This window comes from Antechinus flavipes, chromosome 1, assembly GCF_016432865.1.
Source record: "Antechinus flavipes isolate AdamAnt ecotype Samford, QLD, Australia chromosome 1, AdamAnt_v2, whole genome shotgun sequence".
NCBI classification, from domain to species: domain Eukaryota; kingdom Metazoa; phylum Chordata; class Mammalia; order Dasyuromorphia; family Dasyuridae; genus Antechinus; species Antechinus flavipes.
In genome coordinates this window covers 379980846-379997226 of record NC_067398.1, presented here as the reverse complement: position 1 = coordinate 379997226, position 16381 = coordinate 379980846, and the positions used below count along the sequence as shown (strand labels likewise).

The window sequence follows — 16381 nt, the reverse complement described above, 5'->3', positions numbered from 1 at the left end:
TTCCTTGCATCTAGTCCAAATTCAGATTTTTGTTATTAAATCTTTTGCTCCTACTTCTGAGCTCTGGAGTCAAACATAACAAGCTTCTTCTGAGTGAAAGCCAATGACTTAGAAAGAGGTATCAATAATGTCTCTTTAAGTCTCCTCTATGTTGGGCTAAATATTAGTAATTTTTTTCAACCAATCCTTATATATGATGTGAATTCCAAGTCCTTTCCTGCCACCCAGCTACAAAAAGGATATTCCTGATGTCACTACTCTGCTCAGTCAATACCTATTAAAGACTTTAGTTTAGAAAGCCAACATCTTCCAATGCTTCCAGATCATCTCTAGTCAACCTGACCTAGATCTGGCCATTGGACCTAGATGACTTTAGAAGAAAAAAGTGACCTTGCAAAGGCCTCCCTCACATAAATCTAATACACTTGCTTGTTATGGTATCATCCTTCTGATGTCATGTTCCTCTTCAAAAACGAAGGACAAACACCAATTCTTTTTGTACAGCAAAATAACGGTTTGGTCATGTATAGTTATTGTGTATCTAATTTATACTTTAATATATTTAACATCTACTGGTCATCCTGCCACCTAGGGGAGGGGGTGGGGGGAAGGAGGGGAAAAATTGGAATAAAAGATTTGGCAATTGTCAATGCTGTAAAATTATCCATCCATATAATTTGTAAATAAAAAGTTATCAAAAATAAATAAATAAATAAATTTGTCATTGTATGAGGGGAAAAAAAAAGGACCCAAAATAAATTGAGTAGACCCTAAGTCATCAAAAAAATTAAAAAAAAAAAATGAAGGACAAACAACTGTTCAATAAACTTCATTAACTCCCCATTATTTTTGGGATCAAACATAAACTACTGTTTAGTATTTAAAAGTTCTTCAACACCTGGCTCTAACCAACCTTTAAATCTTCATTAAGATACATCACTTCTCTTCATCCACTTCCACCCAAACTGGCATCCCCATTCCTCCCAAACATTATAGCTTTTATACAGGTAGCATTCATCTTTTGAACATATTCCCTTCTCACCACCACCTCAAATATTATTGCCTCATGTGAGGTCTCGGCTGATCTTCTCAGTTGCTAATATTAAAAAAAAGTCATGTTTTATGTATGCATATATACATATAAAGTATCTCTCCTAACAGAATGAAAGCTCCTTGAGGCCAGGTACTTAAATTTTTTTTTTTTTTTTATTCCTAGGATTGTGTTTGGTTAAATACTTGATGATTGGTAATCCTTATTCTGCATGGTTTGTCTCCAGTCTTTTCTCATTCTCATTATCGCAATGTCCTTTCTAAAATATGCTGTCCAGATAATTAGGCTGAACCAGGGTAGAGCTAATTGCCATGGGGCCTGTCATTTCTCTAAACTTAGAATTATGGCTCTCTTAATGCACTTTAATTAAAGATTATATATTGTCACATAATGTTAATTCACTAAAACACCTGGGTCATTTTCAAATTAATTACTGGCCAGCTACATTTCCCAATCTTGTAGATTCAAATGTGATCTTTTTTTGGAATCCATAATAAAAATTCAACATATATTTCTATTAAATTTTATTTTATTAGATTAGACCTACAGTTCTAGTTTGCCAAGGTCTTTTTTGAAATCTTACTCTGCCTTATAAGAGTGTTAACTTTTCCTTCCAACATTTTCTTCAAGTCATGATAAGAAAAATATTAAACAGCACAAGAGAAATCTCCGGGCACTTTACTAAAGATCTCCTTCCAAATAATTACCAAGTTATTAGAGGTTTGGTCATTCAATAAATTCTAAATTCATCTAGCCTGTCAATTTTAATCTAAATCTGACCAGCTCTTCAAGAAGGCAACAGAATTTTTGAGTTTGATGTCTCTTTCACAGTCAGATTTAGATTTTATATGTATTTGTTTATATTTATATATTGCTGTAATTTATTCTCATTAGATTGTGAGATCCTTTTGAATAAAGACTGTTTTGACACTTAATAATAAATGCTTACAGACTATGCAAAGCACTTCAAAAGTCTTGTTCATTTTTAGGCTTAAAACTGCATTAAGACTTCGGGAACACTTTGGGTCTTAAGAAGTTCAGTTGTTTCTGACTCTACATGAGCCAACTTGGAGTTTTCTTACAAAGATATTGGAGCAGTTTGCCACTTCCTTCTCAAGCTCATTTTACATATGAAAAACTAAGGTAAATAAGGCTAAATGATTTGTTAGGATCACACAGCTAGTAAGCATTTAAGTTCCTGACTTTAGGTCCAGTACACCATCGAGTTTTCCTCGTTATAGCTGACATTCAAAGTATATATGCTTATTAACTATACAAGTCTTCCAAGAGCCTCAGTACAACTTTTGATTATTAAAGCTTAAAATAGCACCAAGACTTCTGGGACACCTTGTTATCTGGTTCCTTGTTAAGATTATTAAACGCTTAGTTTATCTCTCAGAAAGGCTTAGTTTATCTCCCAATGACAAAAATGGCATTGTCATTTTCCCTATGGCCACAGAAATGCCGTCAATGGCCAGGAAAACAGGCTTGAGAGCCCTTGAGAGCCAGCATTCGCTCTCCACCCGCAGGCTCTGGGTACGGGATGGCAATGGGGCGGCAACGGGGCTGCCTGCATGGACATAAGGATGCCATTTGTGCAGCCCTCCACAGGTCCACGACTTCCTAAGTCTTCAGGATCCGGATTAGGAGGGGTCAAAGTGGGATGTCCAGTTCCACAGGGCGGCTCTGCGCCCTCTGGCCTAGATACTGGCACCAGACAGCGCACAGTCCAACTCTAACCCTGCTTTTCCTCCCGGACTACGACTGTCCCCGCCCCAGGGCCAGGCCTGACCTCCATCGGGGGCGGTGCCTCCCGCTCGTCCTCCTTGACCTTCACCAGGATTTCAGCCGCGGGTCTCATCAGTTCCGGCCGCCACCCCCGCAGCGTCGTAGAGACCGGCTCTGGACCCCCCCCGGGACTCTCGTGCCCCACTCCCCCGCCGGCCCTTCGGGCTTCCCCTTGGGATGCTTCCCATCAGGGCCTGAAGGCGATGCCGGCTCCATTCCAATCGATCGGAGCGGGCGAGCCCGCAAGCCTTTAGCCCTGCCGGGTCTCCCCCGTTGCCTTCTGTCCCCCGGGGTCTCACCGCGGACTCACCGCTCGGGTCAGAGCTAGTCGCCGGCCAAGCAGCAGCCGCGCAGCTACGCTAATCCCCGACATGTCTCCTTTCAGGAACCCGAAACAGCCCGTGTGGAACACTTCCCCACCCCCCCACACACCACTCGCCAGTGCGTCTGCGCGCCGAGGCTCCGCCTCCAGGGAGGGAGGGGCAGCCCCGAGGAAGCGCCCCCCCGAATTCGGCGAAAAGGGCAAAGCCGCGGGAGGTGGAAGATTAGATATTGACGGGACCCAAACTCTCGCGGCTTCTCCTCGCGAGAGTCATTCGCGTGCCTCCTCTCAGCAGCCGCCAAGACCCCACCGGGGACGGTTTTGCGCGCGAGCTTCTTTAGAGGTGTGAGCGACCGCGGTGGCGGCAGTGGCGAACGAGAGGTCGCGATCCGGGATTCTACCTGCCCGGGTGAGTCTTCCCGCAGCCCGGGTAGCTCCATTTCCCCTTTTTCCTCCGCCCAGGCTGTCCCGACCCCCAAAGCTGCCGGGCGGGCCTAGGCCTTGCCCCGCTGACGCCCTCAGGACCCCCGTGACCCTGACCACGTGCTGCTGCTCCAGGCGCGGATTTGAAGGGATTAAAATGACAGCTTTAGGGGTACAATCACCGCCTTAAAATCCACGTGGAGGAAGAGTGGGTTTATTGCACCCACTTTTGTCTTTAGGCGGAGGATTTTCACGTGGCCTCACACCATGTTCCTTGTTGGTGCCAGTTCATTTCTACAGCCATTTAAATTAATTAAATCCTTATTTTATACTTAACACTGAGCGGCAGAATCGAGCTGGGCTCTCATGGAGATGGAGGTGCCGTAGGGGAGTGCCATCTGTGCCTTCAGAGTGAATCAGATTTCTAGGTAATGAAAGTTACTCCATTCATTCCAGGCTCAGAAAGCCCTGGGGAAATATCTGGGGTTACAGAACAATAATCAATGTTTATAGTTATGAGCCTGACTCATGGGAGAAGAGTATATATTCAGTATTTTTTACTGGCCTACAGGTGTGTAATAAGTTTTAGGAAGATTCTTTTCCTGGAGGGGTCAAAACTAAAGCTATCAAAAAATTTCTACCAAGAACTCCTTAGTGTGAAGGTGTTTCCATCGCTCAAGGCTTTAATGGATGAGGTGGCTATCCTGACTGCTTGGGGACTGTGACTGGTCTTGTAAGTGGATTGATCCTGGCCGAGAGGTGTTAATGAAGTCATAGCAGCACGTGGGCTTTGAAGGAAAGCAGGGCTTTGAAGGAAATGTGCAAAGAAATACCACAAGCTGGAAAGCTTAGAGAGGACCCATAAATAAAGGCATCCAGCTGGATATAAATAAAGACTGCTGGAGAGAGGTCCAGTTTGTTGAGACTTTAGTATACGTGGGAGTAATGGAAGATTACTTAAGAAGTTATCTTCGGGGCACCTAGGAGGACCTGAATTCAAATGTGACCTCAGACACTTTTTTTTTTTTATTTTTATTTAATAATTACTTTATATTGACAGAATCCATGCCAGGGTAATTTTTTTTTTTTTACAACATTATCCCTTGCACTTGCTTCTGTTCCGATTTTTCCCCTCCCTCCCTTCACCCCCTCCCCTAGATGGCAAGCAGTCCTATATATGTTAGACATGTTGCAGTATATCCTAGATATATAATATATGTTGGCAGAACCGAACAGTTCTCTTGTTTCACAGGGAGAATTGGATTCAGAAGGTATAAATAACCCGGGAAGAAAAACAAAAATGCAGACAGTTCACATTAGTTTCCCAGTGCTCTTTCTTTGGGTGTAGCTGCTTCTGTACGTCATTTATCAATTGGACCTCAGACACTTTTAACACTTCCTAGCTGTGTGACTCTGGGCAAGTCACTTAACCCCAATTGGCTCAGACCAAAAAAAAAAAAAAAAAGTTATAGGGTCATAGATGTAGATCAGAAAGGGATCATAGAGACTTCCCATTAAACTAAGTCACTTCCAAGATTACACATAAGTGGCAGTTAGGATTTGAACCTGAGCCTTTTCATGCCAAATCTCTTTATTTTTCCTTGTACCTCTCATCATCCTATACCATGGTCTATAGCCATTTGAAAGGGCAGGCTTTTATGGGAAAAGCAAAATTATTCATCATTAAGTGAGGCACTGCTGAGATTACAAAGAAGGGCAAAAACTTAAGTCGGTTCTTTGATGTGTAGATAATGAATTAGACTCAAAAAGGTTGGTTAGGAGACTTTGTATAGGAAAGAAATAATGAGTGCTGTATAAAGAGAATGGACAAAAAAGTAGTAGAAATAGAATTAATGAGATTTAGCAGCTGTTAGATATTGTATTTTAATGGTAATACCATTGAAGAGTTGAAGATATCTTCAAGTGTACAAACCTGACTTGATAGCACCATGGTGATACCCTCAATAGTAATAGGAAAGTCAGAATGACAGATGAGTGGTAGGAGGAAAAGAATGAGTTCTCTTTTGAATATTTGAGTTTTGGGTGTCTATAGAGCATTTTGATAGAATAGATGAAATTTAAGCTGAATTGAAGGAATCCAGGAAAACCGAGAGGCAGGGATTAGTAGGAAAAACATTCCAGACTTGGGAGACAGCAAGTGAAATAGCACAGAAACAGAAAATGGAGTGCATTATGTGCAGGAGGACACTGTGGCCAATAAAGCTGGATCAGAGAGTATGTATTAGGGAGTAAAGTGGAAGAACATTGGGAAAGTTGAAAAGGGCCAGGCTGTTAAGGTCAAAGAAAGGACTTCAATGCATTGGATATTTGGAATGACAGGAAAATTGTAGGCTCTACTGACTGGGAAAATGATGGTATTCTTCACAGTAAAAGAGCCCTTCTAAAGAAGGGAAGATTTAGCCAGAGGAGAATTCATATGCTGTGTTTTGTACTTCTCCCTGAGTTTTTATTCCGCTTCTCTGTTCATAACCCCTCTAGTTCCCTTCACAGGGTCATCATACATAATTTTTTTCTTCCCTATTATCTTCCAGTTCCCGAGTATAATCCAAGATTCTGCTCTAGGCCATCCCCATGTCTGTCGCTATACTCTTAGTTTTTTCTCACAGCTTCATATTTTGACCTGTCTCTTATGCAGATCACTCCCAAATCTATGTTTTCAACATTTCAGTTATTTCAGCAGCTCATAAGTATCTTACTCAAAATGTCCAAAACAAGTCATTATTTTTTCTCCCCAAATATGCCCTTTCTCCTAACTTCCTTATTTCTGTTCCAGCACACTACCGTTCCTTTTGATACTCATTTTGGCAATTCTGGATTTATCCTTCATTTTTTACTTTTATTTATCATACTCTCCCCTTCTGCCCCATCATGTTCAGTCAGTTATCAAAATGTATTGTTCTTTATCCTCAGTCTTTCTCACTCATCCTCTCTCCACTCATACCAAATTAATTACCTGGCTCAATTAAAAAGGCTCCATTAATTTTCTGTGAGTTTGCAAAGCTTTTTTTGTAATCAAAGGAGCAATTGATCAAGCTCTCCCAATCATTTTCCTTCCTGTATTTGGCACATAACATCTTTAGATAAGTGATTATCTAGGGAAGGGAAAACCCAGAATATTTATGTAAAATTATGAAAGATTTTCTTCATATATAGCTGATGGAGGTTACAGGATGTGCTGCCACTCATAAAGTTTTTTGTCCAATGCAATTTGAAGGGACACATGGGGCAACTCACTTAAGATGACTTCCCAGCTTTTTTCTTTTATGCAGAAAAAGTTATATTTGGTATGAAAGTTATATTTGGTATGTGATAAGGATATTCCTTATAATTTGAGGCATCTGTTATTAGTAGAGAAACAAGGTATAACTGTTTGCTGAACTGCTAGATATATCTTATATTTAGGAATCTTAGAGTATTGTTTTTAGTTTAAAAGATAAAGGAGAATTTAACAATAAAGAGCCTTTTGTTCAGTACTTCCCTTCCCCACCCCCGCACCCCCACCTCCAGTCTATGAATTGGGTCATCAGTTGCCTAGGACTAGGCAGCTAAGTGACATGGTGAATAGAGTGCCAGACTTGGGAGTCAAAAAAAAACCTCTTTCAGAATTCAGCTCTGTCTGAGGCCAGTTATTAGCTGTGTTGACCCTGGGCAAGTCACTTTTCCTTGTTTGCCACAGCATCCTCATCTATTAAATGATCTGGAGAAGGAAATGCAAACCAATATCATTGCCAAGAAAACCTCAAACTCACAGAGAGTTGGAACACCATTGAACAACCTCAACATACATTTTTACACCTCAGGTACTCTGTCTCATTAAGACTACTCTAATTTATGTTTTTCACATGACATTCTGTCTCCAGTCTCTCTGTGTACTTTTGCATTGGCTTTCTCTCATGACTTAAATGTTCTTATCTCTACTTGGGAATCCCTAACTCTGTTTAAGACTCAGCTCAAGTTGCAGCCTCCTTCAGGAAAACTTTTCTTGATTCCCCCATATTATTTCTGTGGTCTCCCTCTACCCCCCATTACTTTGTATTTGTTTTATATAGTCAGTCAATAAATATTTACTTTGCTTGTAATGTGTGCCAGGCACTGTGCTAAGTAAACACTAGGGATAAAAAGGAAGGTTAAAAAGTCAGGGAACTAACAACTTAATAAAGGAGATTATATGCAAACCATTCTGTACAAATAAGCTATATAAAGAAAAATTGGAAATAATTATCATAATTTGTTCAAAAGGACCATGATATCAGGAAGAAGAAGAAATAAAACCAGCATAGATTAGAATAAAAGCAGAAAATTGGGGAGGAAGGGGAGATTTATAGATAATTTCTTGGGTAAAGGTCTCATATCTCAAATATGTAGGGATATATATATATATATACACAAATGAAAAAATGCTATAAATCATTATTGATTATAGAAATGCAAATTAAAACATCTTTTAGATACCATTTCATACCTATCAGATTGAATAAATGTTAGAAGAGAAAAATTACATGTTTGAGAGAATATGGAAAAATTGGAACACTAATACACTGTGAACTGGTTCAACCATTTTTGGAGCGCAATCTGTAAACTATGCCCAAAGAGTTATAAAACTGTATAAAAACTTTGATATGGCAATACACTATTAGGACTTTATTACCTAGCCTTAATTAGTGAATGGATAGTTGCCTCAGACAAACTGATAATTGAAAATATTTAATAGAGACAAGTCCCTAGAATTGAGGGATAATTGGAAAATACATCTTGTATTATTTGTGAACATGGTTTATCCCATTTCCTTTGGTTACCCCATATCCCCAATAGAAAATAAAGTCCTTGAAGAGACTTAAACTTTTGTATTTGTATTTACCCCACAAAGTAATTACTTAAGTGTTTGAGACCCTAAGATGAACAGGGAGGGCAGTATTACTTTGCCCAGTATTCAGAATTTGTAGTGAGAGGGACCCCTCCCCTAGAGATTAAAGAAAGTTGAGCTTAGAGTTAAGAATGTATTATAAGAATATTTACCAGGAAATTGAATTTCACAACTGGGACTGCTTTCCAATCAATGTAAGAATTTCTTTGAAATGAAGAAATAGGAAAAATGTGGGGAAAGGGGGGACATATGGTCTAGATGAAAAAGTTGAGGCAGTAATACCAGTTAAGAAGTCCTCTTGCATTTCAACTTACTTTCAGGGATTTTTTTGCTTTAGATCTGCAAGACTAAAGCATCAGGAGAACCTTCCATGTTCTCCTATTCTGGTCAAAACTAGCCTAGTCCAAACTCCTTGATTGGGGACAAGTAAGAGGAAGGTGCTGGCCAAAAGGACTTTATGCTACTCTTCAAAGCATCTAATTTCCTCACAGACGGCATCAGGACAAGGAAATGGTATTATCTTTTTTGGTTCTCCTTTTAGTTAAAAAAACATTTTGGTTACTTTTGAGAAGAGGAATTGCTTATCCCAGAGAAGAAAAGACATGGTATTTCAAGTATTTGAAGGGCTGTCATGTGAAAAAAAGAATTAATTTTTTGTGATTTATCTCCAGAAGATAGAACTGGAACAATTGGATGGGAATTGCATAAATAAATTTAGATTTGATAAAAGGGAAAAAATCTTCAACCATTAGAAAAGTATCTATTTCCCCATTATTGGAAGTATTCAAGCAAAGTGTGGATGATCACTTATGAGTGATATTGTAGGCAATTTAAGATAATAATGAGGTCCCTTCTAACTATGAAATTCTGTGAATCCCTCTTACAACAATAATGTTATTTTTTTAAAGGTGTATCTCCATGAATAACTTAAATGACCCTCCACATTGGAATATCCGGCCTAATTCCAGGGCAGAGGGTGGTGATGGAAGCAGATGGAATTATGCACTACTGGTTCCTATGCTGGGATTGGCGGCTTTTCGTAAGTTATATTTTTCAGGTTTTGGATTTTCTGGGCTGAAAGTTTTGTACACTGCTTCAGTGAGATTGTTTTGTTTCTGAGCTCCTCGTTAGTCCTGATGTAAAAGCAAATGAAATTGATAGTTGAAATACATGGACCATGCACCTTTGAATTTAGTAAAATCTGATAATGTTGATGACCTAGCTAAAGAGTAGCAGCTTCATGGAATAGTTCCTTTCTTCAAAGAGCTTACTTCTATTGGGAAGAAAAATATATGCACAGAAAAGTAAATATAAAATATGTCAAAGTATAGTTTTCAAGAGGACATTAGTAACTAGGGAATCAGAATAGAACTCTTGAGCTTTCAAAGAATCGAAAGATTCTGTGAAGAAAAGGTAAAAAGGAACTGTATTCCAGGAATAGACTATAATAAGTAGAGGGATAACCCAAGTATGACTTGACATTGGAACTTCTTAAGCAGTTGTTGAGAGCCTGAACAAAAGTGTTTTATACAAAAGTACTTTATAGTATTGTGTGGATCAGAAATCATTTAATAAAAAAGCTGGAGAGATCTTTAGAAGCAAAGCAAAGTTCATTATATATTCTCGAGAATCCGGGCATCCTACCCATCAAGCACCATAGGGGGCAGGGTCAATGCTTTTAATCCCTAACGCAAATCCCCTTCCCACCACTGACCCTCCTCCTTATTGGCTGAGGATCTTACATTCTAAACGTGGGAACTACCCAAGAAATTGAACTTGACTAATAAGTACATAGTTGCCCATGTTTGGTTGAAATTGGGAGGATAACAAGAAGGGGATTTAGGGGGATAACAGGGAGGGGATAGCAGGGAGGAGACACTTTTAAGTATGCCCTTGACTTAATGCTTAAAGTCCTTCAGGCCTGCTCAAACTTTGAAATAGATGAAGCCTTACTCGATTTTCACAACTGTCTTGAAAGATCTCACCTCATTTCGTTTAGTACATACAAAGTATGTAGTACCAGAAAGGTACAGCTGTAAACATGACATCACTTGGCAACTGATTGAGTATTAGGAATGATGTAAAAGGAAGAATTAGAGAGTTTACTCTGAAGTTACAATATAGAGGAACTTGAAAGAAGATGGTTCCCTCATTTGGGAATAGGAAGATTAAGAAGGGTTAGCTAGAAGTTCTGAACTCATAAGGATACTTTGTCCCATTCTTAGAATGCTTTTTACATGCTGCCTTGTCACTCAACTATTCAAAAAGCATTAAGCATTTACTGTTTACAAAACAATGTCATTCTGATACTATAAAACAGGCAGGGCTGCTAAATCTACAATGTGAAATGAAGGGGGGAAAGAAACAGAATTGGACATGAGCTTCTAGTTTTCAAAGATTTATTAATCACAAAGCTTCAACTATCTATTGTTTATTGTTTTCCCTTATAGTATGCTTGTAATTGGTTTGTTCACTCATTAATTCAGCAAACCTTTATTATGTAACTGCTTTCTGTAGAACCTCATTTTAGGTAATGAAAAAAATTCAAAGTATAGCTAAGGTATGTTTTTGCCCATCGGGAGTTTATAATAGAGTGTAAGGTACAAATATAGGTGATCATAATGCACAAGATTACATAATTTTTGCTATGAGAAGTTCATAGAGGAAGATTTTTATTGACAGGAAAGATTAGGGAGGACTTGATGATGGAAGTAGAATTTTATTTAGATTTTAAAAATATATGGAAATTCAGTAAGTGAAGAGGAGAGGGAAGATATTCCAGGCATAGGGAACCATGTGATCAAATATAGGAATGTACAGTGCTTTTTGGAGGAATTAAGAGAGTAATCCACTTTAACTAAAGCAAAGAGCTTTTGAGTATAAAATAAGACTGGAAATTTTATGAAGGGTATTGGATGTTACAAAGGACTTTAAACTTTATTTGGTAAACATTATAGAACCACTGAGTTAGATTAGCAATATGGCCAAAACTATTACCTGAGGAAAACTATTGTAGTAGTTTGAGAAAGGATGGCAAAATCAACTGTCATATTTCTAATAAGTGGTAAGAGGTTTCTGCAGTAAGTAGGCGACAGGAATAGAAATGAAGGGACCAGTACGAGGTGTATTGTGTAGGTGGGATTGACAGGATTTGGTTACTATTAGGTATAAGAGGTGAGATGGTAGGGAGAAAAGATTTGTATTTCCAACATGGTAGACTAAATGAATGGTGGTAATAATCCCAGAGATAGTGAAGTCAAAGGAGTCATTTTTTGTATAAAGTGAACAAGTTCAGCTTTGGGCATGTTGAGTTTGCGGAATCTGTTTGAATATAAAAGTTGGGATGAACTGGATAAATGAATAATAACAAAGGACAGTAAGTGCCAGTTGTAAATAGCAACGCTGATCTCATAGTACTGAAAATGTGAATCCTGATCCTTTTTAGATCTTCTATTATAGTTAACTTCTTTGGGCTTTGATGGTTTCATCTGTAAAATGAGGGGGTTGACTGGATGGTTTCTGAGGTCCAGATGATTCTGATCTGTATTGCCATCTAGTCCTATGAGATATTGTCATCTCAAAGTACAATCATCCAGAAGTTTGCTTTGGTTTTGGTAACCTCAGCTGGGTTGCTTGGGATAGGATAAATTTGACTTTAGATAGTAATAAGCTGATCATGAACAGAAATAAGTAATAACCTGGCTATATATATTTTTAATCTTGCCTGTTTTATGTTGGAGTCAATGTTAACCAAGTGGTAGTAGAATCTAAAGCAAAAAAAAAAAAAGAGTAAAATCTTCAGCTTTTGTTGAAATATGCCATTAGGTTCTGCTTTTTGATGAATGTTATTTTATTTAAGGAAAAATAAAACAGCTTTAGCACTAATTTTTTTTTATTGTTGTTTTTGTCTTTTTTTTAATATTAGGTTGGATTTGGTCTAGAGAGTCTCAAAAAGAAATAGAAAAAGAAAGAAAAGCATACCAGCAAAAAACAATTGCTTTCCAACAGGAACTTGAAGCTAAATATCGAGATATTATCTCAGAAAACCGTCGTGCAGTAGCTCATTTGTCTGTGGAGCTTGAAAAGGAACATAACAGAACAACTAGCTATCGTGAAGCCCTCATCTCTCAGGGTCGAAAATTAGTAGAAGAAAGGAAACTTCTGGAACAGGAACGTGCACAGGTGATGCAAGAAAAGCAGCAGCTACAACCTTTGAAAAGTGTTTATCAGCACTGCCTAGAAAAGGAAGAAAACTGGCAAAAAAGGGCTGCCTTTTTGCTGAAAGAATTTGAAGAAGCACTTATTGAACGACAGAATATCTACTGTAGTCTGGTTCTTCCTCGGACCAAGCGCCTGGAAATCGAGAAAACCCTGTTGGTTCGAGCATCCATTGATCCAGTTGCTGCTGACCTAGAAATGGTATCTGGTTTAACAGATATATTTAAACATGACACATATTGTGGAGATATGTGGAATTCCAACAAACGTCATAATGGAAGGCTCATGTGGCTCTATCTCAAATATTGGGAACTAACTGTTGAATTAAACAAATTTAAGAGAGTGGAGAAATGCATATTAGAAAAATAAAAAAAAAAAACCATAAAAAAGGAAGACTTCTCTTATTTACCATGAATGGCGTAAAACAAGACCGGAATTCTGGGGTTCTGGTTTTCACAATATCTTTCTTTTTTCACTGCTGCTGTTACCACATATACTGCCATTAAAGCAGAATGTCTCTGTATTTGTGGATTAGCTGGCATGCTTCTAAAGGTTGCCAACTTTTTAAGGTAATTGCATTTTACCTTTCCTTTCCTGAGGAGGCAACAAATTATCTCCCTAAAATACTTGACTTTCAGGCTATTAAAAAGCTGTCAATCCTCTGAAGTTTGTTCAGTGCCATTGATAATATTAAATAATAGAACACCATTATTTTGTCCTACCACCAGATTAGCTTTGGGAAAGAATGATAAAATGATTAGTGCTTAAGTAAAGTACTACCTTACTTTAAATATAAATAATGTTAGTCTATTTTTGTCATTCTCTTAAAAATTATGGTTTCCCTTAAACCATTTATTCTCATAGCATATTTTCTCCAATATGAAATCTAAAAATTGTCAGGTTCTATGTAGAATGATACTGCAATTGACAATGCAAAATAGTACTATTTATCATATTAACACAGTTATATCAGGTTTCTTAAACTTTCCAATGCTTCCAGTATCCAAATTTATGCACTATTTAATGAGATTTGAATTGTTTGTATTCAGTAAGCAGATTTTAGTTGTCATTAGTGTTATATGAAAACTAGTGCTAGCATGAACTATCAAAAAATAGTTCCTTAAGAATCTTAATCATACTTTATATAGAGAGCACTTTATACTTTATAAAAGAATTCTTCTGATATTTATATAATATCGCTATAACAACTCTATAAGAACAGATATGATTCTCAATTTATATATGAGGAAATAGTCTCTGAAAGATTATTGAATATAAGGACAGATAGGATTCTCATTTTATATATGAGGAAATAGTCTCTGAAAGGTTATTGAATTTCAAATAGCATGGCTAGTAAATAGCCAAGCCAGAGATCTGGTTGGTGTTCTTCCACTTAAGCATATTTCATATCCAAATGTGGTAAAAAAGAGAAACTGTAAGAAATATGTGCTTTATTATTTAAATTCATATTTAGAGTAATGCTTTCCTGAAGAGCAACAAAAGGGCTGTTAAGGTGTTCTACAACTATGACATAATCATAGAATGATTTGGTTTGACTTGTTATTTTCTTTCGTTCATTATCAAACCGTATTAAACCATTATCATCAGCTTCCTCTAAGTTCATGCTTTATTTTGTTTTTAGAAAGGGCATCAGGTTTTAGTATAAGGGGCGAGAAATAACTATGAAAGTTTTTCACCATGCGCATTTCTAGAATGATATATAGAACTCTGGGTAAGCATTGAATTAAAATTTGCTTTAGAAAATAATAGCTTTTTAAATGGCTTAGTGCTTTTTATTTTCCTGAGTGTTCATAATCTCACTTGCATATTACTGTGTTGTATCACTTAGCATAAGGCTGATATCTTTAGGTAGATGTGCTCAAGAATTTCACATTGTAATCTCTATTTCCTAAAGCAGTGGTTCTCAAAGTATGGTCTAGAGAATCCTGGGGATCTCTGAAACCCTTTTAGAAGGTCTTCAAATTCAAAAATAGTTTTCATTTTCAATATGGTAAATGTCTATAAATATAATCCAGATAAACAAAAACGCTTTGGAGAGATCCTCAATAATTTTTAATAGGATAAAGATACTGAAAACAAAAGTTTGAGAACCACTGCCCTAAAGTTTTGTATCTGAGATTTTCTAGTTAATAATTCAATTGACTAGTTTTTTAACCTTGAAACAAGTCAATTAGAATCTCACTTTTTGAGTTGGAAGGTACCTTAGAGTCATCTAGTTCATTCCATTTTATCAATCTGTCCTCACTCTACTTTTCTTCAATAAATGAAAAGAAATTAGTCAATTTTTAGCTTATCACTTTGTTAGATGATCCAGTATGATTTTTTTTTAATCCTATGCCATCTTCATTTAGTTATTCCCTTCCCCCAAATCTAGCTATGTGCTAATGGAGTACATATTAATTTAGTGAGGAGCCCAAATAAAACAAAATTAAGACAGTAATTACAAATTAGTATGATTGTGTGCTTCTACAAAAAATAACTACAATAGTGTCTTACAGTCAGGTAGAAATAATTTGGATTTTCCTTGCCCTCTAATAGCATGATTAATTGAGAATTGGCAATATTTTACTTATCCTCCATAGAGAACATTTGTAATGAGGAGATATTTATATGATCCAATAAAAATAAATATGTGACATGAGCATTTTCATTAGTAAAGAAGAATATAACAGTGGATCAAATAATACTTTTCTAGTCATTTTGCAAAACCAAGTGGCAATAGAAGAGCTATCCTTTAAAACTTGGTGATTTTGATCCTGAGAGTTGAGACAGTGATCAGGCAAGTATAATATAGAAAAATTTAGCAGAAAAAAAAAAGAAAAGAAAAGAAAAAAGCCCTTTTGTAGCTCAGGAGAGGAAAATGGAGCCAGTGATGACTCAAAACTTTTGAGGTGGACTTGCTGGCATGCTACAGATGATAGGATGATACATTATCAAAATGAAGACTATGGAAAATATCCTTTAATGGTAATGGGAGAGAGGAAACAATAACAAAGCATGTGGCTTTTTAAGTCAAGAGGTTTGGGGATAATATAGGGTAATGGTTTCTTTGTGGTTCAGACTGTTTTTTAGCTTTCCCTGTTATAAAAGTGTCCAATTCAGGCCAATTTTATGATATAAAAGGACTGAGCACCAGGACTAACCTCCTGCTGTTAGCAAAAATAAAAGTAGATAGTTGTGCAGTTATATAATGTTTTCTCTCAAATAACATTTTTTGTCTTGGAATTTTTTTTCCCTAAACTCCTTGTCAGTTAAGAATGGTTAATACACTGTTCAAATTAAAATGTCATTAAAAGTGGAACAACTACAAATATTATAGCCTCTGATGTCATATTGTAGAGGAAAATATGTGTAAGAACATTTGTTATAGTCTTAAGGCACTTGTATTTTTTCTTCAAGAAGTGGCTAATTAAAACATGTCATCTTTATTCTTTGTTATTTTCATTTTGTGTTTGCTTTTTTATTTGATTGCTTAGTACTAAGATAATCTATTAAGATAAACTAAGAATCCATTGTAAAGATAAAGGTGAAAGTGTTTTTTCCAGCTTTATGTAAATATTTTGATTGCCATTGCTTTGAAATTTACTTCTATGATAAATGTTTACTGAGTCTGCCTTCTTGATACTGCTACTATTATCATAATTCAGTTTCTCATTACTTCTTACATGGATTA

The 16381-nt window shown here is 37.0% G+C and overlaps 2 protein-coding genes across 7 annotated transcripts in view; one reads left to right on the top strand and one right to left on the bottom strand.

Annotated features, from left to right (window-relative positions):
• Positions 1 to 3423, bottom strand: part of SDHA (succinate dehydrogenase complex flavoprotein subunit A) — a 46995-nt gene extending 43572 nt beyond the window's left edge. Inside the window, exon 1 of one of the 2 annotated variants that reach the window (XM_051969775.1) lies at positions 3150 to 3423. In XM_051969775.1, the coding sequence (XP_051825735.1) occupies positions 3150 to 3212 (63 nt within the window). In that variant the 5' untranslated portion in view covers positions 3213 to 3423. The remainder of the gene's footprint in view (positions 1 to 3149) is intronic. The other variant, XM_051969774.1, reaches the window with a different exon arrangement.
• CCDC127 (coiled-coil domain containing 127) lies at positions 3423 to 16136 on the top strand. Of its 5 annotated transcripts, none has more exons than XM_051969778.1 (5): positions 3423 to 3570; positions 7282 to 7405; positions 8807 to 8982; positions 9378 to 9508; positions 12395 to 16136. In XM_051969778.1, the coding sequence occupies exons 3-5, from the start codon at positions 8927 to 8929 to the stop codon at positions 13054 to 13056; spliced, it is 849 nt and encodes a 282-aa protein (XP_051825738.1). In that variant the 5' UTR covers positions 3423 to 3570; positions 7282 to 7405; positions 8807 to 8926; the 3' UTR covers positions 13057 to 16136. The 5 variants fall into 5 exon arrangements, with proteins under 5 accessions (XP_051825738.1, XP_051825741.1, XP_051825740.1 ...); XM_051969779.1 differs by lacking the exon at positions 3423 to 3570 and adding an exon at positions 3587 to 4012; XM_051969781.1 differs by lacking the exon at positions 8807 to 8982.
• The last annotated feature ends 245 nt before the right edge of the window (positions 16137 to 16381 follow it).

Coding starts and splice junctions, on each gene's coding strand:
- CCDC127 (XM_051969778.1), top strand. CDS start 8,927: ATGCTACTCTTCAAAGCATCTAATTTCCTCACAGACGGCATCAGGACA. Junction 8,983..9,377: donor GGCATCAGGACAAGGAAATG/GTATTATCTTTT, acceptor ATTTTTTTAAAG/GTGTATCTCCATGAATAACT. Junction 9,509..12,394: donor GCTGGGATTGGCGGCTTTTC/GTAAGTTATATT, acceptor TTTTAATATTAG/GTTGGATTTGGTCTAGAGAG.